Here is a 24831-nt window from a genome sequence, read left to right as displayed (position 1 = left end):
TTTCTTTAGATATTAAAATTAAATTCTCCAGAGGCCAATTATTCTAACAATTTCATGTCTACTTGTTTAGAAGTCATTGTGAAGTGTTCTACAAGACCTGAGTGAGCTACCTGCATTGCTTCTCCTTTCATCATTCTTATACTGAGTCAAATATGGTAGCCTAGCAGCTTGCTAGTACAGGTAGCTCTAAAGCCCATTCCTGTATTGCAGCTTCTCCACAATTGGTGAACATTAGCCATTAGCTTAAAAGATTATGCCAAGTATTCCTTCCTCAGTAAAAAGCCTTGGAGGTTTATGTAAGACAAGCCTGCATTTTAGATTCTCCTATCCTCATGCTTCTAGGCTCATCTACCCTGAGGCACAGAACTCTTTCACCCCCAAAAAAGCTGTTTATGCATATTCTGGCTTAAATTTCCATCTCAGACTAAAAGGCTTTACTCTTTAATTTGCATAAGTAAAACAGTGATAAGGAGTAAGTCAATTAGTCTTATCCGAAACTGGATTAACAGTTTAGTAATAAATGTTCCTGTCCTTGAAAGACTAGTGTAGAATGTGTGGCTTTCTGATATTGCTTTACATATTATATCCTTCTTAAACTATTCAACAACTCTATAAAGTAGGTATCATTAACCACATTTTACAGCACCTAAGCCTTGAAGGCTTAAAGATAATTCACTTTCATAGGAAGGATAGAAGCAACACTCAAATCCAAGAATATCTGACTTCAAAGTCTTAATTTCAGTATTACTCTAAGTTCCCTCATAATTGCATTTTTTTTTCTTCAACTTGAATCAAATAGGAAGTTTGACCCTTATTTAAAAGAACAAATATTCTGGAGTGATAGCAAAGCTTTGAAGCCAATAGGAGACCCTTTACTACCAAAAATAGGCATAAAGTGTATCATGAAAGTTATGAAGTGGAAAATTTGCATTTATTTCACTGTTAGAGCTTCAATGCCTAGAAATGAGTGGGTCTTAAATAAGCATTTGTTGGGGAATGAACAATATGATAATTTCAGAAAAAAAAATTGTTCATTCATAGTACTGCTTTGCTGATCCTTTGCCTCTTCTACAGTATTTTGGGACACAATTAAGAGCTCCCTTCTCTCCTTCCTTTTCCTCTCCCTCCCCTACCCATTCTCCTTTCCCTTTCTTCCCCTTCCCCTCCTACACCTACTCTCTGGATAAACTCCTTAAATCCCCTGACTTTGAAGACCATCTCCTTGATGATGATGCACCTTGGACAGCTCTAGTGGCCTCCAGCTTCTCATCAAACTCCCTACATGAAAAACAGAATTTAGTTCTTAATGATCATCTCAAACTAGGCCTGGCGAAAACAGAGCTTTTTCTCCAGAGATCCTCATCTCAGTAACTACACCACCATGTCACCAAGCCCTCTCTCTTGCATGCACCCCACACACCCTCCATCAGCAGTTCTGTCCACCATATTTCCATCCCTCCTCTGTATATCCACAGCTGTTCTCTGAGTTGTAGGCATAGTATGGTCACTTAGTTGGTCTCTGTTTCTGCACTTGGTTGTCTATAATTCACTGCCTATAAGAAACTACAGATACTTGAAAAATGTTAATGAAGTCTCCTACCACTCCTTCCCACTTCTGTTCCTTCCAATTTTACTTAATATCCAAACTCCTACTCCTTTTTGTGATAAGCAGAGTGCTACACAATTTGGTCCCTGTGTGGTCCCCCCACTCATTGCAATAGGGCCATCTTACTGGTTCTTTTACACACTGATTTCATCTTGGCCTCAGAGCCTTTTCTCATGCCTTCTCCCTACCCATTTGAGTACAGAGAAAGATTTGGAGAAATAAATGCAAATTTTCCACTTCATACCTTTCATTATACCCTTTATTCCTCTTTTCTGCATTGTCAACTTCTTTGTCACATTTAGGTCTCTGTTCAGATGCCTTCTCCTTAGAAAGCTCTTCCCTGACCACAGCTCCTCATATTGTCTTAATGTATTTTCTTTAGAGCTTTTATCACTATCTGAAAGTACCATGTATATTTATTTATTTACCTGTTAAGTGTTATTTGGAATTCTTTTTTGTCATATCCACTGACGGGCATATATGAAGTTAACAGTAAATATTTGAGGGAGCATATATGAAAATATAATCAGTAAATTGTTACTCATTGCTCGGGATTGAGACTGGATATGTGTATGTGTGTATATATTCATTAATTTACCTGTTATATCACAATTAAAGCTTACACTCTATAACATTCTATTCAAATTCTTCCTAAACAGAATATTTTTATTACTTGGAGGGATCCAAAGATGCTCTCCTTTGTGGTTTCAGCACAGATTCAGGGTATGTAATATTTGTTTTGTTTCTAGTCTAAATGCTGCAAAAGAAGAAAAAACATGTTCAATTTACCGACCAGAAACTTTGATTCTTATATTGCTTTCAATGTTTATAATTAATGCATATTCCTGAAAGCAATCTTAAAAGCTATGCTTAAATTAAAACAAACTACAATTTTTATATTTTTATGTAAAAATAGAAAAGAATCACTCTCCAATAACTGCATGGAAAGTGGGTTGAAGCCTTTCTTCAAAGAAGAGTGACAAAATCAATGTTTCTTAACAGCCCCAAGGTTCTATTCATTCTCTAGTTAAACATAGCTTGTGGGTAATGAAGTATAGTGTTTTTGTCTTTCTATAGAAAAGAATCCCATGGACTTTGGTAAAAAAAATTTAAGAACCTCTTATTTATACGCATATGCCAACTTCATTTTGCAGTAGGACATTTGTTGCTGCTCTTACTTTTGTCTAGATAGCTCTTCATCTATTGCTGGGCACACTGAGAACATAGAAATAAAGAAAATGTTGCTGCTCCTCCCAGAACACATATGTATACTATGGCATCATGGAAGCCAAACCAATTTTAGAAGGAGAAAGTCTTAAAGCTACAAATTTTTATGAACTTAATTGATATATTTCAACTATTCTTGATTCTAATTTATTCCAAGAATAATTTGAGGGGAAGCAGTTTTGCAGAGGCCTTCATCAATTCTTATTGATCCAGGCACTATTATATAACATCTGGTGAAAGTTTCCAAATTTTGCCACCAATGATGCTGCTGCTAATGGCAGCCACCATTTATTAAATGCTTTCTATGTACAGGAAATAGGCTAAGTATTCTGCACATTGTATCTTCATTAAATTTTAAACCAGTGTTATCCTTTCTGTGTTCTGTGCTATTATTCAGTTTTCACAGAAAGAGGGAACTCTGTCTTGGAGAATTTAGGTAATTTGGCAAAGTCATCAACTAGTAAATAGTAGGGTGGGGTTTTTACTCATGTTATCCAGATTCCAAATCATGTGTTCTTAGTCATCACACAACACTGTCCCCATAAAAGAAACCTTGGGTTTGTGACTTCTGTAAAGTGCTCTGCAGTTTGCATGCTGAACACACCCTAACCTGTCATATTTTTTTTTTCACGTATAGTCAGTGTCCAGAAGGATACTCCTGTGTGAAGGCTGGCAGAAACCCTGATTATGGCTACACAAGCTTTGACACTTTCAGCTGGGCCTTCTTAGCCTTATTTCGGCTAATGACCCAGGATTACTGGGAAAACCTTTACCAACAGGTAGGTGACCAGAAAGACATGCATTTTTGAATGACATAAAAATCTAGTGTATATTGTATACCAGTCATAATACAAGTTTTTCTTTAATTCAGTTGAGAATAGAAAAACTCTACTGTTTATTACTAAAATTTTAAAAAATGTTTTACTTTCAACACTATCAGAGCAGATTTACCTTGAATCATATTTTTCTCATCTTTTCTAAGCATATTTGGTATCTTTTCCATTCCTAAATATATCATCCCATGCAAAACCCCAGAAAAACAGCAGAAAACATTCTGTCTTCTTCTCTCAATCCACTCCTTGTATGCTCTGCTTTCCTCTCATGCTTGGGGTGTTCTTGAACACAAGAAATCTCCTCTGCTCATGTGTCCACCATGTTTTAGATTTTGAACTCCTATTTATAATTAAAGATCTAATTCCCTTCTCCAAATTTTCCTCTCCCAAGTCCATTTCTCTCTCCTCTAGACTCCAATGACTTCTTTTATAGCCTTCACTTGAAATCATCAGTCTCTGCTACTGAAATTATTCATTTACATGTTTATCTCCTCTTAATTCAGGGTGAAACTCTTGGAGTTGTGGATTCTAGCCACTTATTTATATATTACCAGCAGCCAAACACAAAGGAAGAAGACTGAAATGATTATTCTGTATAATAAATAACATCAAATCTCTTTTCTCAGAGCTTCCACAGATTTTTTTTGGACAGTTTTGTATTAATTTCTGAGAATATTATGAATGAATATAGAAATTATAAAAATACACTTCATATGAAATAAAAAGTACTGCAAATGATTTTTTTTCTTTCTTTCTTTCTTTCTTTTTTTTTTTTTTTTTTTGTTTTGAGATGGGGTCTTGCTATATTGCCAGACTATCTTTGAAGTTCTAGGCTCTAGCATTCTTTTGCCTCAGCTTCCAGAGTCATTGGGATTCCAGGAGTGCATCACCATACCTGGCTCTGATACTTTTAACTATGCAAAAAGAGGTCACCTTACTCAAAATTAAAGAAACACAATAGTGACTTGTGATTTTTTTCACCTCTCAGAATGACAAAAAAAAATTTAAAAATGAAAAGGAGATCAAAAGAGACGAATTCTATTATGTATGGCAAAGTAGGTTTTTTTTTCATATCACTGGTGACCATTGAGAAGCTCACATGGGAATTTCTATGAAGAGTAAAATGAATATACTACTTGTCCTAAAAAATCTACAACTAGGAATTTACTTGAGAGAAGAAATTGATGAAAGTAAACTGTTAGAAAAAGGAATTGAGTTAACTTGGCATCAGAAATTTGAGAGGGAGACATTTTTTAATTTAATATCTGTTTCTCCTATTTTGAATTAATTTAAAAGTGTAAAGTATTATAAAGTATAATGCGTTTTAAAATTATTAACAAGAATGTTAAAATAAACACCTATGATAGATTTATTCAATAAGGTGATTTGTCATATATTAACATCAAACACTACCGTTAATAATTCATGTTAAAAAAGAAAAGATAGGATTTTAACAATAAAAGATACCTTAAATTTTATCTACTCTTAAAATTTAAAAGTAAGCATAGGAGCTAATTTTTTAAGTAATTTTAAGACATGAGAAATATGAGATAATTATATAATTATACTTAATTAAGACTCATACTTATCTTTAGATCTATTAGATTTCTATATTCATTGTACTGAAAATATTTGTTTTAATCCGGATTGTTTTCCATGAAGATATAATTTTAATCTTTTATATTTTTATAGGATGATTTATGCAAAATCACCCAATTTACCATTTCTAATATACCATTCATGTTAAAATAATTTGCTGAAAAACACTTTGTCTTACTAATACATTAATTTCTACTTTTCCCTAGACACTGCGTGCTGCTGGCAAAACCTACATGATCTTCTTTGTTGTGGTGATTTTCCTGGGCTCCTTTTATCTAATAAACTTGATCCTGGCTGTGGTTGCCATGGCCTATGAAGAACAGAACCAAGCAAACATCGAAGAAGCAAAACAAAAAGAACTAGAATTTCAACAGATGTTGGATCGCCTCAAAAAAGAGCAAGAAGAAGCTGAGGTATTGTTATTTGGTGTAAAGTTCTTCCTAAAAGTATAAATGCAAATAGTAACAACAGAGGTCTTTGGTCTAAATGCAGCCTTTCCAGGTAAATTTTTCTTAATTAATTTCTATATGAAAATAAAATCCTTATACGTAGTGTAGTTGTAAGAATCAGTTCTGCATTGAGCTAAAATTGACATCTTCTCCATATTTCACTCTCTGTTCTAAGGATTGCCTCTAAGACTGTTATCAGCAATGCAAAGTCCCAAAATTTTAAAGGATGCATTTTCCCAGAATAACAATCATATGCAAAGGTTTAAGAAAAATTCTTTTAATGTTAATAATCTGTGGGGTAGAAAGCAAATGTGCACCAAAATGTTTTTCAGTAATGTTGCAGGGATTTTTTTTTAAGGTAAAAACTGAAATTTAACAAGTCCTAATGGTTTTAGTCATTTAGGGTAAAGTCACAGATTCTGAAGGATTCCTCTGTAGTGCTCTCTCCAAAGGTGTACTTCAGTAGAGAAACTTGGGAAGGAAAGTACTCAAAGAAATATAATTTCTAATGTAGTGTAAGATTATTGAAACTTGTTTGATGATTTGATCTATTTAAAGCTCTTCAAGGATTCTAAGATTATTAGGACAGGGTAACAATATGTGATACAGAGAAACTTTGATATACAAATATATACAGCATAGTATTTTAATAATATTAAAATCAGAAATATTTAAAAATTAGAAACACAGTTAAGAGAATTATGATATTTTTGTACCTTAAGAGTATTATTCAGCCCAAAATTAAACATTTCAAAAAATTATATTATGAGGGAAAAAAGCTATAAAATAATAGTGAATTAAATAATAGGTTACAATCATGATTTTGAAACTATATACATGTATAAAAGGCTGAATGAAATGTTAAGACCACCTATTTTTGAGAGGCATGATTATGAGAACTTTTCTGTTTTTCACTTACCTCTTTTTCCCAATTTTTTAAAAACAAAAATTGTTTATTTTTTATTAACAACCAACTTTATAAAGAGCTGATTCAGATACTGGGTTATCCCAGGTACTTCCTAGAGAACCCCTAGGAGTCTCTTATAAGAAAATAATCATCAACCTTACCATTCTCTTGAGCTACTATTAATTTTTAATAATTCATTTCAGCTTTTAGATAATTTAATCTCACTAAACTGTAGAGTGCCTGATTCTACTGATAATGTTGAGTAGTTAACTACCTGATACATAAACACATTATCTCATTACATGGTTTATGTGAGATTTATGTACCGTAATTGCATAGTAAAATTTTGACATGCAATGTTTAAATTTGCATACTGTAAGCAAATTCATAGCATGTCATAGTTAAATTCCAAAGCACCCTGGAATTTTACCACCATGTAGAAGAAGCAGGTATATGCCTTGTAAGCTTTCTGGTCATAGTATACAGGAACACGGTCACATGCATAGTGCAATTAAATGGATGGGTATAGGTGCCCATCCAAGCAATTTTGTTTCTGCAGAATTTGAAAGTGGTTGACACATGTGTAATGTCTGGGCCCAACAGGCAATAGCAGTGGCAGCAGCTGAATATACAAGCATCGGGCGAAGCAGAATAATGGGCCTCTCAGAGAGTTCGTCTGAAACATCCAGACTGAGCTCGAAAAGTGCTAAAGAAAGAAAAAACAGAAGAAGGAAAAAGAATCAGAAGAAGCTCTCCAGTGGGGAGGAAAAAGGAGATGATGAGAAGCTGTCCAAATCAGGATCAGAGGAGAGCATCAGAAGGAAAAGTGTCCACCTTGGTGTGGAAGGTCATAGACGGACACGTGAGAAGAGACTGTCCACCCCTAATCAGGTAGTGTCCAAACTGCTGGATTGTGTCATCAGAGCTGGATGGGGCGGTGGAGTGCAGTGCTATGTGCTGGAGTAAGGGCCATGAGGAGAGAAATTTGAGTGGTTTATTTGGGATGTTTAAGTAAAGTCCTATGTATCACTGGACATTTATGAAAGAAATCAGACACATTCAGCTTTCTGACTTGTTCATTTTTGGTTGTCTTAACTTCTTTAGTGATCTAATATTCTTTCCTTTTTCTCTTTTTTTGTCATGCTGGGGATTGAACCCAGGGGTCCTCTACCACGTAGCTACATCCCCAACACTTTTTATTTTGAGACAGAGTCTCACCAAGTTGCCCAGTGTGGCTTTGAAGTAGTGATCCTCGTGCCTCAGCCTTCCAGCTCTCCAGGATTACAACAGTACAACACCATACCCAGCAATAATCAAATTGTATTAAACAAAATATTTCTGAGAATCACAGAAAAGATGAAGAAACTATTTACATTATAAGTTAACTTTCATAGTTCTATTTAGCCTATGTCTTTAAATAACTTGTTGATTTTAAAACTGATCATAAACTAGCTTCTCTTTTATCACCACTTTTATCATCTGGTTATGATATCACCAGAATATCAAGCACTCAGTTTGTAACTGTAGACACCTTTGACATCCTCTCCCCACAGCTTCATCAGCTACTACTTCACAGTCTGTTAATTCTGCTTGGTTGAATTTCTCTTTCCCTCTTTCATTTTCCTATTGAAACCATCATATCTCAGGCACTCTTGCCTTCTATTCTGCACAAACCTCCAAGATGAATCATTGCTTCTTCCTATTCCTTCTATTATTCCTGACCTTTCCCTCCATCCCCAAATCACTTTTCTAAAATGAAAATATAGTTGTCCCCCTGCCCAGCTTCAAAGGAACGAAGGAGAAAAGGAAGGAAGGGAGGAAGAAAGGAGGAAGGGAGGAAAGGACGGAAGAAGGGAGAAGAGAAAGATCAATCATCTTCTGTTGAATAACCACTGATCATAGAACAAGATCCACACCTTTTCCTTGACTGTCTGGGTTGGGCTTTGTTCTCCAACCTTCTATTCCCCTCACCCTCAGTTCAGGAGGCTGGAGTTTCATCTTTCCTGCAGGCTCAGTACTTTTAGGTCTTTAGTTCTTATCACACATGATTTTCTCTAACTGAAGTCATTTTGTGCTTTGTTCCTCCTATCATAGCACCACTGGTTCTTCACTCCTTGCTAAGGTGTCCCTTGTCCTGCATATGTTCCTCTCCTCTCCACTTTTCCCAGTCTGCTCCTCAGTGCCTCATACAGAATTACTGTCTTCTTCATCTTTCCCTTCATTTAAGATTTCCAGCTTCTCCCATTCAAGTCTGCAATACTCTGCCAGCTATATACAAAAATGATTCATTACCTTCAAAGATTTCATAATCTAGATGGTGAGATGAAACTTGAACTCATATAACCTCAATAAAAAGAAATATGACAAGTGTCATTTGGACTATTAGTTTTAAAGCAAAGACCTTGCCATATTTGTTGTTAATAGTGCCTGCCCCTTTGTCCTTTATATAGCAAGCACCAATGCTAATTGAATCTGATATATTCAAAGAATTTCCATTCGGTTTTGGTTTGTGGAAATAGTTTTTCTTGGACGTGATTCATATCAGTGTGCCCACTGCCACTTTGGTCATGAATGCCTTTTTTCTGACTTCTGACATTTCATGACTTTGTAAATTCACTGCTGATAAAAGTTCTTTTCAACACAGCCTACCTGGGCTCTCAGTGCATAATGTCCAGTTGCAGCAATGTAATGCAAAGAAGCACACAGCATGGGGCTTTGACATTAAGCACGCAAGGGTAGATATATGAAAAACAAAACGACAGACATCAGTACAACATATTTTAAGTGACATGTCTGTATAGCAAAATGAATGGTGCATAAAGACTGGAAAGGGTACTGTAAGACATAATAGTAGAGAGCTAAACAATTTACCTGCTCCTGAAGAATGAACTATTCAAATTCCTTCATTCTTTCCTGGGGAGAATTTGTCTTATGGTTGAATTGCTTTGTTTTTAAACATATTTCCTTTTAACCAGCACCGAGTCACCTGCGTTCTGGGCAAGTGGGTTCAGTGGCAGATTCATAAAGAACACTGCTCTAGGTAGGCACTCTGAGATACATGTCATCTTTTATTTTGTCTCTGTAGTCACCACTCAGCATCCGTGGCTCCTTGTTTTCTGGAAGGCGAAGCAGCAGAACAAGTCTTTTCAGTTTCAAGGGTCGAGGAAAAGATATAGGATCTGAGACTGAATTTGCTGATGATGAGCACAGCATTTTTGGAGACAATGAGAGCAGACGGGGCTCCCTGTTCCTGCCCCACAGGCCCCAGGAGCGACGCAGCAGTAACATCAGCCAAGCCAGTAGGTCCCCCCCACGGCTGCCGGTGAACGGGATGAAGCACAGTGCCGTGGACTGCAATGGTGTGGTTTCCCTGGTTGATGGACCCTCAGCCCTCATGCTCCCCAATGGACAGCTTCTGCCAGAGGTGATAATAGATAAGGCAACTTCTGACGACAGCGTAAGGACTTTTTCCATAGCTCAGGCATGGCTGAGCCTTATTCCTGCATCAATCAGTGTCTCTGCTAGAGGGGCCTTCTCTCTGGCCTGTGAATGGCTCTGCATTTTGCAACACTTTCTCCATAGAAACACACCTTTAATTTAGTTAATTTAATCCTCATATTATATGTTGTAGGAATTTAATTCAAAACATAATTTACATCCCATTTACATCTCTTGATGTTATAATTGGAGATTATAAATCATCCCTTTTAAAGAGCAATCTATAAAAGTTATATGTAGCAGCACAGAAAATATGTTGAGAATGCTGATATTACTAGTGGATCATCGGTCCCATTTCTATAAAGAAATTTGAATTATTTGCCACTTTTTACCCTCTTTTTTAGGTTACTACTTAATATGTACCTTATAGCAAGGGTTCTTATTTGAGCTATTAAAAATAAAAATAGCAACAAATGCATATTTAGGATTTACAACAACTCTATGTCGTGATATATTACTATTACTGTTTTTACATGGGAAAATTGAGGCACAGGGAAGTCAAGCAGTTTCCCTTTCCTCATCCAGCCAATGATAGCTCTGAAGTCTAAACAAGCTGGCTGTGCTCTTCATAGCTTGTGTTCTTCACCACCACGCTCCACTGACTCTCTAAGACAGTGGGCTTCTTGTCTTGAAAAGAATTCAGAATGTCTATGCTTCATTCCTCTACATAAATTTAACCATACTATTTTCACTTTTAAAAATATGTGTCTGGAATACTGACAAAGTACCCAATACATATTGATTCAAACAAACATAAAACTAGTACATTACAACTATTCAACAACAACAAAAAAAAATTCAAGAGTTTCAGAGTCACTGAGTGGTTAGATGAAAGTATCTAATTAGGCTTGAAGGTGAGATCCTTCTGGTTCCTGGAAGTTCAGGAAACTTCTTTAGCTCATTCACTATGTTGTACTGCATCACAAATGTCAGCAACTGCTTTGACTAATGCAGTAAGCTTCAAACATATGGTATATTCTCATTTGCAGACGATGCAGTATTTCACATGAGAGTAAAGTTCCATCAAAGCCATGGCCACACATACGTTTCAGTTTGACTGAATGCATGTGCTCTTGGGTCTTGTGCGACCTCTCTGCTTGCTTGATACAGCTTCATCCTTTCTATCAAGGTGTTCTTATCAGCTGAGCATGTTAAATTTCTATGAAACCATGCTTTTGTTATATTTTATTTTTCAATTATGTGTGTAATCTATAAAATGTAATTTATGTGAAATTTGAAGATTATTTCACATTTTTAAATGAAGTGTTTTCATTTAAGAGCTTATTTTACCGTGGGGAAAAAATGATACCTCAATGAGTCTTAAAGCTAAAACTGCAAAACTAGATGAATCATAAATGAAATCAGCATAAATGTGTGGCCTAACAGTTTAGATGAAAGCACTGTTTTGCAAATAATATAATCTCTATATTTCAGACATTTCTACATGAAAAAGAATTTGTTTAATCCAACAAAATCCTGTTTGAGTTGGGTGAAATTTTTTTCTGCTTGTGGAATGTCAGTAATTTAGAGATTATAGCACAGAAAATGTGGTTATAGAGAGAGCTGTATAAAGTCATCTCTAGCTATTGTGTATCTGCCTTTGTGTATACATACACACGTATACATATTTATTCCTGTATGTCTGTTTTGATGCATGTATACACAGGATTATGGCTATACAACCATATAACTTTATGACTCAAGGACTATATGTTATATGAACTATAAAAACATATATATATATATATATATATATATATATATGTTTGTGAAATATATTTCACATATCCTATAAAACAGATGATGAATATAGAGTTGTATGGTTGTTTGTGTATATGTGTGTGTGTTAGCATATATGTGTGAGTGTGTGTATTATTGGCCTACACCAAACTATTGTAGATTTTTCAGTTTGATTTAGTTGCCATACTTAAAACATCAGACATTTTCACTTAAAAGTGAACATACCCTGTGTGTCTGAGCTCATATTTCTGCATGGCAATGTGTTTTAGAGATGAACTGGTCACCTGCTTCAGATGGAGCTTATATTCTCCCTTTTATTATAGTTTTCATAAGTCATCAGGGTCCTTTTCAAGTTGAGTCATTCAACATTATATGCTGGGCTCAGTTCGTGAGGTGCCCATCTTGTTGGTAAGAGACAGTCATTACAGTCACATTTGTTAATGCTCAAAAGAACAGTCAGAGAAAGTTATCAGAGAAGACTGAGGTTCTACCCCATCATAGGCATGCTACCACCACCTTTGTCTCCCTGCTTTCCTGTAGGATTCTCCCTTGGTAAAAACAATCTAAATAAATTGCATACTCAAGAGGATAGAGAGATGGACATCATCCTACAGTAAAATCAAGTTTCATTTTACTTATATGCTTGAGTTATAATTCCTTCAACCCTCATAACAGGAACATGAGGCAAGTACTGGTAGGATCCTCATTTGCCCAAGATTAAATGGAGAGTTAAGTAAATGACCCTTGTGATTGAGAGCCAGAAAGCTGCAGAGCCATAATTTGAGCCAGCAATTTAGTCTTTACTTTTATTTACTATAGCTACCTAAGCAAGATTTAATTTTATACCTATACTTTATTAGAATTCTATTCTTAAGACTCTAATTAAGTATTTTTTTTTTTAGGGAACAACTAATCAAATACACAAAAAAAGACGTTCCAGTTCTTATTTCCTTTCAGAGGATATGCTAAATGATCCCCATCTAAGACAAAGAGCAATGAGCAGAGCAAGTATATTGACCAACACTGTAGAAGGTATGTGATAATAGGCTTTTTACAGTACAGATTCTCAAATAAAATTAATGTAAATTCTGGTCACCTATAGGTACAAGATATTCTTAGGAAGAACTCAAAGGATATAAAATGGCTTTGAGTAATCACAAAGATAATCAAGGGAAACTGATAGAGTTGTTTTTATGTTCTTAAAAATGGATGACATTATCTGTGATTAAGAATGAACATTGGGTGAAATAACTTTTCAATGATAAATAACTTAATGATGATTGATGCAGGAAGCCAAATTATCCCAGAACTGTGTGATTCTTTCACTATGTAATCTTATAAACTACTTCTACTCTCTGAATTTATCTCATATGATAAGCAAAGAGAGTCAAAAGGTAACAACATTAAAAATGTGCCGGCTCCCACCCCCTCCTACCACAGTAGCTCAGGTTTCAACTTTCTGTTGGCTAACACCTCACCCCCCCACACACACTTTCATCATGGCCCCTAAGTTTTTAACTATCCTGTAAATTTATGGAGAAAAGTAAAGGAGTTGATGGGGTAAAATGTCTGTTTTGTGGGTTCCTCCTTCACTTATTTCCATTCTCTTGTTTGGGGATTGTTTTCACTTATACACTAGCAAAAGGTTTTCTGAAGAGTATAGAATTTTCTTACTATTGCCTTGAGATTAAAGACATAAGAATACATATGTGTATTGGTGGTATATACATGTATCACAGCACTGTTATGCAAAGTTTAAGCCACAAGCCTTGTTTGAATATTACTGTGTATTACTGATGTTTATCTGGTTACCAATAGACAATTGATTAACTTCATGTTCTCTGTGTTTCTTTCTCCAAGAACTTGAGGAGTCCAGACAGAAATGTCCACCTTGGTGGTACAGATTTGCACACACATTTTTGATCTGGAATTGCTCTCCCTATTGGATAAAATTCAAAAAGTTTATCCATTTCATTGTAATGGATCCTTTTGTAGATCTTACAATTACCATTTGCATAGTTTTAAACACATTATTTATGGCTATGGAGCACCACCCAATGACTGAAGAATTCAAACATGTGCTCACTGTAGGAAATTTGGTGAGTCTCTTATAGTGTTTTCTATATCCATAGCTATTCTCATAGGTTTTCAGTGTTGCCATTTCTTTTCTTTTTCTTTAAGTCAGCGGGTCTGTAACTGGATAATTATACATACCTAGAATTTACCCTTATGAATAAATGTGCAAGGTCAAGTTTCTGGTTATAGTTATTATTTTCAAATAATTTTGCAATAGTCTTGAGTTCTATAAATAATAATATTATTTACATGTTTGTCATCATTTGGGAAGTTAATAGTGGTCTTTGCCTGCCAGAATGTCTGTCAACACTGACATTTTGATACTTTTTTTTTACTTACATTGCATCTTCCTTTTTAGTGCACACTCCATTTTTTTTCTTTTTCTTTCTTTCTTTCTTTTTTTTTTTTTTACTCTGGATGCATTAGTTTGACATAATCGTGATGAAGTATCTGGGACTTTGGAATTCCAAAGACCTGGATTTGATCCTGATTTTGTGACATACTAATTATATGAATTTGATCAAATCATTTGAACTTTGTCTAATAGTTGAAAACTTTAACTCCATGAATTAGCATTCTACTCTCCTTCTACTTTTTCTTGTTCATGGAGGTCTAGATCATGCAAATCCATACTTTCTCCCTGAGTTGGCGACATCACTGTGAACTCAAAAGACATTCACCCTGTTTTCTTTCTGTTATCACAATCCCAACTTCAGTTGATCCCTGCTAATCTCTTGGTGCTACATTGTTTTACAATTGTCTCAAGCATTTATTGACATAGACGTTTTCCTTTGAACCATCTTTGGTCTGATTCTTTGAGTCAAAGTGTACCTGAATGATTCATAAGCAAGCTTTTCGCCATTACCACTTCAAGTGAGGCCTTTGATACCAGTGTCAGGAATCAATTATGTTTTGCAATGCCCTTTTATCAAAATTTGGGATGTCTAAGTTTAACTGCCACAGTGTCAGTTAATTATGTTTTTCTCTCCTACTGATAAATCTTTTGAGAGTGAGTCAACATGTTCTTCATGGCTGTAAGAATAGTCAGATTAGAAGAAAGCTTGGCTCAAAATGTCAGTGTCAATCCATGATTCTTTTTTATCTTCTTCCAAACTCGTGACCCCACATGAACTTATTTGCAAAGAGTGACTATGTTAAATGTGAAAGCTTTTACTTCTCTAGAATTTTAATGTGCTCTTCTAAAATGCTATGTCATGCTGATAAAATTTGACAGCATAGATCTTTTTAACCCTTTGATACTTGTATGGGAGGTAAAAGAAGAGTGACACTTCGTTTAGAGAATTAAATGAGATAATAATATTCATTTGTAAAGTGTGTAGCACATTATCTGGAACAATCAGTGCTAAGCAAACAGGCATTATCATCATTGTATTATTCCATGCCATCTAAAAATGACAGAAGTATATTCCTTACTTAGGTCTTCACTGGAATTTTTGCAGCTGAAATGGTTTTAAAACTAATTGCCATGGATCCATATGAATACTTCCAAGTAGGCTGGAATATTTTTGACAGCCTTATTGTGACTTTAAGTTTAGTAGAACTTTTTCTATCAGATGTGGAAGGATTATCAGTTCTGCGATCATTCAGACTGGTAAATATAAACTAACCTTATCCTTATACTCTGCAATGAAGGAATGTTTTTGGCTCCTAATTATTATTATTTAAACCTTTCAGGTCTTGAGTCATAAGAAAAATTTGCTCTAAATATTTAGTAAACTGTACTTTTTTCCCTGAGTCCATTCATTAACAAGTATAGTTAAAGAGCTAAAACCATGTGAATGTTTTAATTTTAGGATCTTGATGATATGATTAATTTTAATTTGAAGCATATGCTACTGTAATAGAAACATTATTTTTTACCTAGGAGGAAAATAATTTATTTCACAATGGGAAGTTTAAATATTTCATCCATAATGTGTTCCTAGGTTTATGGATTTGGTAATTAAGATTAATTCACTGTTCCCAAAATAATTGATTGATATGAAAACAAAAAGAGACTTTTGAAAACATATTTTTCCTAATATGCTAGGCTTTTCCCAATATCAGCTTGAGGAAAATTATAAAGGTATTATAAAATAAAATTAAGGTTAAATTATCAATTATAAAAGAAATAATACCTAACAACATGAAGAAACTTTTATTTCAATCCTGAACTAAAATTGCACACTTTGTAATGTGTGTTGTAGCTATATTCTGCCAAGTGTAACAAAAGAACAGAAAGATTGAAAAGAGATGAAAATGAAAAAAGGAATAATCGATTTTAATCAGATAATAATGACAATCTTACAGGACTAAAGTCTACTTTAAATTTAGGACAAAAATAAAAAATGGAAACATTGATATTTTTATAATTATAATGTTAAAATTTATATTTGCTTTTAGCTCCGTGTCTTCAAGTTGGCAAAATCCTGGCCCACACTGAATATGCTAATAAAGATCATTGGCAATTCTGTGGGGGCACTGGGAAACCTCACCTTGGTGTTGGCCATCATTGTCTTCATTTTTGCCGTGGTTGGCATGCAGCTCTTTGGAAAGAGCTACAAAGAATGTGTCTGCAAGATCAATGAAGACTGCACGCTCCCACGCTGGCACATGAACGACTTCTTCCACTCCTTCCTGATTGTGTTCCGAGTGCTGTGTGGAGAGTGGATAGAGACCATGTGGGACTGTATGGAGGTTGCTGGTCAAGCCATGTGCCTTATTGTTTACATGATGGTCATGGTGATTGGAAACCTAGTGGTAAGTAACAGATGTTTACAGATTTACTATTCTCTATTGAAATTATTTTATAATAATACAATCTGTTATTTTTATGACTTTAAAGCTATATTATAATAAATACAGATGATTTTAATACAAGTGAGAACAGAAAACAAAATATTTTTTTAGTTTTCCTGGAAAAATCTCCCTTTTTTATATTTCTCAAAATCAACCCCTGTTCATTATATGCAAAGTTCCTACTTTATTCTTTCTTTTTGATACTGGTGTCATATGATTCAAATCTGTGATTTCATGTCTCTTAAAAGATATGAAGCCTTTTCAGATAAAAATCTACACTAGTAAATACTGCATCATTATGTTAACAATAACAAAAATGAAGGTATAATGAACTAAAGCAAATGAGAAAACTGGTTTCACCACCTTATAGCCACAAAATCTAGCATCTGTAGCAAAGATCAGCAAACTATGGCTTATAGGCCAAAGTCATTCCCATTCTTTAACATGATCCTGTGAGATAAGAAGGATCTTTATAGCTTTAAGTTACCAAAAAAAAAAAAAGAAAGAAAGAAAGAAAGAAAAAGAAAGAAAGAAAAAAAGAAAAGAAAAGGAGAGGAATATTTTATGACACAGGTACATTATATAAATTTTTTTTGTTTTGGTAACCGCCAGCATATTTATTTATTTATTTATTTATTATTGGTTGTTCAAAACATTACATAACTCATGACATATCATCTTTCATACATTTGACTCAATTGGGTTATGAACTCTCATTTTTATCCCAAATACAAATTGCAGAATCACATCGGTTACACACTCACATTTTTACATAATGGCATATTAGTGACTGTTGTACTCTGCTACCTTTCCTATCCCCTACTATTCCCCCTCCCCTGCCCTCCCATCATCCCTCTCTACCTCATCTGCTGTTGTTCAATTCTCTTCCTTGTTTCCCCCCTCCCTTTCCCCTCACAACCTCTTCTATGTAATGTTGTGTAACATTGAGGGTCTCCTACCAATTCCATATGCTTTCCCTTCTCTCTCCCTTTCTCTCCCCCCACTCGTCTTTGTTTAATGTTAATCTTTTCCTCATGCTCTTCCTCCCTGTTCTGTTCTTAGTTGCTCTCTTTATATCAAAGAAGACATTTGGCATTTGTTTTTTAAAGATTGGCTAGCTTCGCTTAGCATGATCTGCTCTAATGCCATCCATTTCCCTGCAAATTCTATGATTTTGTCATTTTTTAGTGCTGCATAGTACTCCATTGTGCATAGATGCCACATTTTTTTATCCATTCATCTATTGAAGGGCATCTACGTTAGTTCCACAGTCTAGCTATTCTGAATTGTGCTGCTATGATCATTGATGTGGCAGTATCCCTATAGTACACTCTTTTAAGATCCTCAGAAAATAGTCCGAGGAGGGCTATAGCTGGGTCAAATGGTGGTTCCATTCCCAGCTTTCCCAGGAATCTCCATACTGCTTTACAAATTGGCCTTACCAATTTGCAGTCCCACCAGCAGTGTACAAGTGTACCCTTTTCTCCATATCCTCGCCAGCACTTATTGTTGTTTTACTTCATAATGGCTGCCAATCTTACTGGAGTGAGATGGTATCTTAGGGTGGTTTTGATTTGCATTTCTCTGACTGCTAGAGATGGTGAGCATTTTTTCATGTACTTGTTGATTGATTGTATGTCCTCCTCTGTGAAGTGTCTGTTCAGGTCCTTGGCCCATTTGTTGATTGGATTATTTGTTACCTTATTGTTTAATTTTTTGAGTTCTTTCTATATTCTGGATATTAGGGCTCTATCTGAAGTGTGAGGGGTAAAAATATGTTCCCAGGATGTAGGCTCCCTATTTACCTCTCTTATTGTTTCTCTTGCTGAGAAAAAACTTTTTAGTTTAAGTCCCATTTATTTATTCTTGTTATTAACTCTTGGGCTACGAGCGTCCTATTAAGGAATTTGGAGCCCGACCCTACAGTATGTAGATCGTAGCCAACTTTTTCTTCTATCAGACGCAGTGACTCTGATTTGATATCTAGCTCCTTGATCCATTTTGAGTTAACTTTTGTGCATGGCGAGAGAAAGGGATTCAGTTTCATTTTGTTGCATATGGATTTCCAATTTTCCCAACACCATTTGTTGAAGATGCTATCCTTCTTCCATTACATGCTTTTAGCCCCTTTATCAAATATAAGAAAGTTGTAATTTGGTTTCTGTGTCCTCTATTCTGTACCATTGGTCCACCCACCTGTTTTGGTACCAGTACCATGCTGTTTTTGTTACTATTGCTTTGTAGTACAGTTTGAACTCTGGTATCACTATACCTCCAGATTCACACTTCCTGCTTAGAATTGCTTTTGCTATTCTGGGTCTTTTGTTTTTCCAAACAAATTTCATGATTGCTTTATCTATTTCTACAAGAAATTGTAGATTGGGATTTTAATTGGCAACGCATTAAACCTGTGGAGAACTTTGGGTAATATCACCATTTTGATGATGTTAGTTCTGCCTATCCATGAACAGGGTACATTTTTCCATGTTCTAAGATCTTCTTCTATCTCTCTCCTTAGGGTTCTGTAGTTTTCATTGTATAAATCTTTCACCTCTATGCTAGGTTGATTCCCAAGTATTTTTTTTTTTTTAGGATATTGTGAATAGAGTGGTTTTCCTAATTTCCATTTCAGAAGTTTTGTTGCTGATATACAGGAATGCCTTTGATTTATGCATGTTGATTTTATATCCTACCACTTTGCTGAATTCATTTATTAACTCTAGCAGTTTCTTTGTAGACCCTTTTGGGTCTGTTAAATATATTATCATGTCATCCACAAATAGTGATAATTTAAGTTCTTCTTTTCCTATTTTTATGCCTTTAATTTCATTTGTCTAATTGCTCTGGCTAGTATTTCAAGAACTAAATTGAATAGAAGTGGTGATAGAGGGCAACCCTGTCTTGGTCCAGATTTTAGAGGGAATGCCTTCAGTTTTTCTCCATTTAGGATGATGCTAGCCTGAGGTTTAGCATATATAGCTTTTACAATGTTGAGGTAAGTTCCTGTTATCCCTAGTTTTTCTAGTGTTTTGAACATAAAGGGATGCTGTACTTTGTCAAATGCTTTTTCTGCATCTATCAAGATGATCATATGGTTCTTGTCTTTAAGTCTATTGATGTGGTGAATAGTATTTATTGATTTCCATATATTGAACCAGCCTTGCATCCCAGGGATGAATCCTACTTGATCATGGTGCACAATTTTTTTGATATGCTTTTGTATTCGATTCGCCAGGAATTTATTGAGAATTTTTGCATCCAAGTTCATTAGAGATATTAGTCTGTAGTTTTCTTTCTTTGAAGTGTCTTTGTCTGGTTTTGGGATCAGGGTGATGTTGGCCTCATAGAATGAATTTGGAAGAGCTCCTTCTTTCTCTATTTCTTGAAATAGCTTGAAAAGTATTAGTATTAATTCTTCTTTGAAGGTTTTGTAAAACTCCGCTGTATACCCATCCGGTCCAGGACTTTTCTTGGTTGGTAGTCTTTTGATGGCCTCTTCTATTTCTTCCTTTGTTATTGGTCTGTTAAAATTGTGTGTGTCTTCCTGACTCAATCTGGGCAGATCGTATGACTTAAGAAATGTATTAATATCTTCACTATCTTCTCTTTTATTCAAATATAGGGTTTCAAAATACTTTCTAATTATCTTCTGTATTTCTGTAGTGTCTGTTGTGATATTGCCTTTTCCATCCCATCCCGTATGTTAGTAATTTGTGTTCTCTCTCTTCTTCTCTTCGTTAGCATGGCTAAGGGCCTGTGGATCTTATTTATTTTTTCAAAGAACCAACTTTTAGTTTTATCAATTCTTTTCAACGTTTTTTTTTGTTTCAATTTTGTTGATTTCTGCTCTAATTTTAATTATTTCCTGTCTTCTACTACATTTGCTGTTGTTATGCTCTTCCTTTGCTAGCTTATTCTATATATGTCGGTTAAGTCTAGGTTATTGATTGTGCTATTGAGTTCTATAGTTTCTTTATTCAGCTTTTGTCTAGAGGATCTGTCTAATGGCGAGAGCGGTGTATTGAAGTCACCCATAATTATTGTGTTTTAGTCTATTTGACTCTTGAACTTGAGGAGAGTTTGTTTTATGAATGTTGCAGCTCCATTGTTTGGTACATACAAATTGATAATTGTTACGTCTTGTTGGTGGATGGTTCCTTTTAACAGTATATAGTGTCCTTCTTTATTCTTTTTGATTAACTTAGGTTTGAAGTTGATTTTACTCGATATGAGTATGGCCACTCCTGCTTGCTTCCGAGGACCATGTGAGTGGTATGATTTTTCCCAACCTTTCACCTTCAGCCTGTGTATGTCTTTTCCTATCATATGAGTCTCCTGAAGGCAGCACATTGTTGGGTTCGTTTTTTTGATCCAGGTTACTAGCCTATGTCTCTTGATTCGTGAGTTTAGGCCATTAACATTTAAGGTTACAATTGAGATATGATTTGTACTTCCAGTCATGCTTCTTTATTTATTTATTTTAGTTTGACTAGTTTTACTTTTTGGTTATTTTCCTCCTCCTTTACTGAGATACCTCTTGCTGTTAGTTTTGGGCACTATTTTTCAATTCCTCTTCTTGTAGTATTTTGCTCAAAATGCTTTGCAGTGCTGGTTTTCTTGCTGCGAATTCTTTTAGCTTTTGTTTATCGTGAAAGATTTTAATTTCATTGTCAAATCTGAAGCTCAATTTTGCTAGATACAGTATTCTTGGTTGGAATCCATTATTTTTCAGTGTTTGAAATACATTGTTCCAGGATCTTCTTGCTTTCAAAGTCTGTGATGAAAAATCAGTCGTTAACCTAATTGGTTTACCCCTGAATGTAATCTGCCTCCTTTCTCTGGTAACTTTTAATATTCTCTCCTAGTTCTGTATGTTGGCTATCTTCATAATTATGCATCTTGGAGTTGGTCTATTACAGTTTTGAATGTTTGGGGTCCTGTAGGCTTCCAGGATTTGGCAATCCATTCCATCTTTCATCTCTGGGAAGTTTTCTAGAATTATTTCATTTAATATGTTGTCCATTCCTTTGGTTTAAATCTCTATGCCTTCTTCTATCCCGATGACTCTCAAATTTGTTTTTTTTATGACATCCCATATCTCTTGAATAGATTGCTCGTGGGATTTAAGCATGTTTTCTGTGTTGACTATATTCTTTTCAAGTTGATAAACTTTGTTTTCATTATCTGATGTTCTGACTTCTACTTGATCTAGTCTATTTGTAATATTCTCGTTTGAGTTTTTAATTTGGTTTATAGTTTCCTGCATTTCTAGGATTACTGTTTGATTTTTTTAAGATCTCTATCTCCTGGTAAAGCTCGTTCTTTGCCATTTGAATTTGTTTGTTTAATTCATTTTCAATATATACTTTTATTGCTTGGACTTGCTGTCTCATGTCTTCTCTAATATTCCTTTCCATCTGAGTTAGGTATGCCTTGAGTTCTTTCCCTATCCCTGTTTCTGATGCTTCTAGGTCCTCCTGTAGATTTAAGTTGTCCTGCATTGTTTGTACTCCTTTTTTCCCTTGTTTTTTTCATGAAGTTCACGCTACTCTCCAGCTCTATTTGATTGCTGTGTTTCTGCTCTCTTCTATAAATTTGTTTGGTTTTGTATATCGCTGTTGTCTCTCCTTTGTGTTGGTAGACTATGCCTGCTAAAGTGGATTCCGCCGGGAAGGAATTCCGACAGCCAAGCTCCAGTGACATCACCTCTCTGCTATGGTGGGCCCCAGGCTCCTTGCCGGGGTGTCCAAATGGGGGGGGGTGGGACTGGACTGTCTCTGGTTGGTTTCAGCTCCCAGACACCGGCGGCCAGGCGGTCTCCAGCCGCCCAGTCGCGAAGACAGCGGGCTGGCTGTCGCCAGAGGGCGGGTGGTCTCCAGCTACCCAGTTGCGTGGGCAGCTGGCGGGCGACTGGTTGCTTGTGGGCATGCGGTCTCCAGCCGCCCAGTCACAGGGGCAATGGGCCGGCTGTCGCTGGTGGGCGGGCAATGGGTCGGTCACCAGCGGGGTGGACTCTAGCCGCTCAGTGGCGCGGGCAGTGGGTGGAGTTTCACCTGCGGGCATGTGGTTTCTAGCCGCCCAGTCGAGAGGGTCTGGCCTCTAGTCCCCTGGTTTCTCCTGCTAGTCCTGGTTTCTCCTGCTAGACCAGATTTCCCCTGAGTGATGCCTCTAGGCAATTCAAAAGCAGGGAGAAACATTGGCTATTGAGAACCCCGGCACTCTATTGTTTTGATATTTTCCGTTTGCCCCTCCCCCAGTACTGGCAAGACAGGTTTCTTTTCCCTGCTGATGGGAAGGGGAGTTGAAGGTCGGTGTCTCTAGTTTTCCCCAATTCTTTATGCAGGCTTTTTCTGATAATCCCTCCCCCAGAGAGCCTAGCAGAGATTTTATGCGAATTCCCCGCTGTATGGAAGATGAGCTGAGTAACACACACCTGTTTTATTGTTGCAATCTGTCGGAGATTAGCGGTGGTTACTTCAGCTCTCCAAGATGGTGGCCGCTAGTTTCCTTGGTAGAATTTCCATTGTGGGGGATAGAACTATACCTCTTCCTTCCTCGTCTGAAATCCTGAACTCAGCCCGGGGCTCCTTGAGGGCTCAGGTGGCAGGAATCCGCAGCAACGTTTCTCCCTGCTTGCTGGTCACTTCTTGGCAGCTCCCCAACGTCTGTAGCCGCAGGGCGGGCCACACGGATCATCAGCCCGGATCTCCGGTCACACAGTTGGCTCGTGTTTGAGACTCAATTACCGGACCTTGGTGCTGGAAATCCTTCCTCTAGGTTTCGGTGCACCCCCATTTTCTGTAAGTTCCTAACAAGATAGTTGTTTGTCGTTCTAACTTGTTATTCACCCGCGCAGTGGCGTGGTACATGGGGTGTGATGCACTCTATTCACGGCCATCTTGGAAATCCATTATATAAAATTTAATTTTGGTGTCTATAAATAAAGTTTTATTGAAACATGGACATGTTCATTCATTTACATTATACCAATGGCTGCTTTTATACTATAGTGGAAGAGATATTATGTCATATAGAGCCCCAAATATTTATTATTTGGCCCTTTACAGAAAACGTTTGCCAATCACTGGTCTGTAGCATGTTTTACAGAGGAACCTTCCTATCTTTCCAGTTAATATTTTCTTGGCTTGAATCTGTTTTCTTTCTTCCTTATTCTGGTTGGTAAATACCTTCAAGCTTATGAGCAGGAGAAAATTGGGATAAGATGCTTTTCCATGAGCCACTAACCTCAATTTTCATATCCACCATTGGCATGTCTCAATGATATTCTTATTATCAATTCACTCATTAGGTATCACAGGAGATAGGGTACATTAACAGCTGTATGGTAGGTACCTTTATTCCCAGTGGATTGAAGAAACCATTGAATTACTTTTGTCTTTGCAATTTTCATGAAAAAAAGGAGAAGGGGTTACATTTCAGAATAGAAAACTATGTTCATCAGGTTAATATGCCAAAAATATAAGGTGAATTATGAAATATATACTTTAGTCCTTTAACACACACACACACACACACACACACACACACCATGAACTACCATTCTTTAATTTTTGATCATCCTCAAGTTATAGTGGTAAATAAATTTTCTAGTTTTATATAGGTTTACAAATCTTTTACTATGCAATAAGATACATATTTTCTTTGTCTCTTCTGAGCATAATTTGCAATTTTGTATAGCAAGATTTGTTTGTGTATTTCTTCTCACACAGTTTCAACATAAAATAGTGAATAACTGAAACAGATAAGTTGTGAAAACTTGCCAGACTAAAGCCAATTATCACATGTAATTTAAACATTTATTATATATTCAAGTATACACAAAGGGCAGGGATTCCTTGGGCTCTCATCAAGTTTTTTATTCAATATTTTTATACCTCCTCTGTGAAAAAGAAATGTTCTATTTAGTTATTTTTAGGTATAATTTATGTTTAGAGTTTATTAGAATATAGAGAAATGGTACACAAAAAAAAATCAGGTGAGGAAGAAGTGAAAAGTGAAAGCAATGAGGTTAGAAGATAATGCTTTTGACATTTAGAAAAGAAAAAGAAGTTCTAAGTTAAGACTCAGGGAAAGCTT

At 35.9% G+C, this 24831-nt stretch overlaps 1 protein-coding gene and 1 long non-coding RNA gene across 11 annotated transcripts in view; one reads left to right on the top strand and one right to left on the bottom strand.

Annotated features, from left to right (window-relative positions):
- Positions 1 to 24831, bottom strand: part of LOC144365557 (uncharacterized) — a 133770-nt gene that overhangs the window by 15661 nt on the left and 93278 nt on the right. For all 6 annotated transcript variants that reach the window (XR_013424119.1, XR_013424122.1, XR_013424120.1 and 3 more), the window contains one exon: positions 16431 to 16689. This is a non-coding gene — a long non-coding RNA (uncharacterized LOC144365557). The remainder of the gene's footprint in view (positions 1 to 16430; positions 16690 to 24831) is intronic.
- The window catches only part of Scn9a (sodium voltage-gated channel alpha subunit 9), a 174350-nt gene that overhangs the window by 100133 nt on the left and 49386 nt on the right, over positions 1 to 24831 (top strand). For 3 of the 5 annotated variants that reach the window (XM_040294411.2, XM_078017526.1, XM_005315698.5), the window contains 9 exons: positions 2266 to 2329; positions 3471 to 3612; positions 5472 to 5678; positions 7225 to 7512; positions 9707 to 10078; positions 12762 to 12891; positions 13720 to 13958; positions 15374 to 15547; positions 16339 to 16695. In XM_040294411.2, coding sequence (XP_040150345.2) covers positions 2266 to 2329; positions 3471 to 3612; positions 5472 to 5678; positions 7225 to 7512; positions 9707 to 10078; positions 12762 to 12891; positions 13720 to 13958; positions 15374 to 15547; positions 16339 to 16695 — 1973 coding nt within the window. Of the gene's footprint in view, positions 1 to 2265; positions 2330 to 3470; positions 3613 to 5471; positions 5679 to 7224; positions 7513 to 9706; positions 10079 to 12761; positions 12892 to 13719; positions 13959 to 15373; positions 15548 to 16338; positions 16696 to 24831 lie in introns of those variants that run through there. The other 2 variants (XM_005315699.5, XM_078017527.1) reach the window with 2 other exon arrangements.

The sequence above is a fragment of the Ictidomys tridecemlineatus genome, chromosome 7 (genome assembly GCF_052094955.1).
Source record: "Ictidomys tridecemlineatus isolate mIctTri1 chromosome 7, mIctTri1.hap1, whole genome shotgun sequence".
NCBI lineage: Eukaryota > Metazoa > Chordata > Mammalia > Rodentia > Sciuridae > Ictidomys > Ictidomys tridecemlineatus.
Note: the sequence above shows the minus strand (reverse complement) of the source record. Positions and strands in the feature narration are given on the sequence as shown.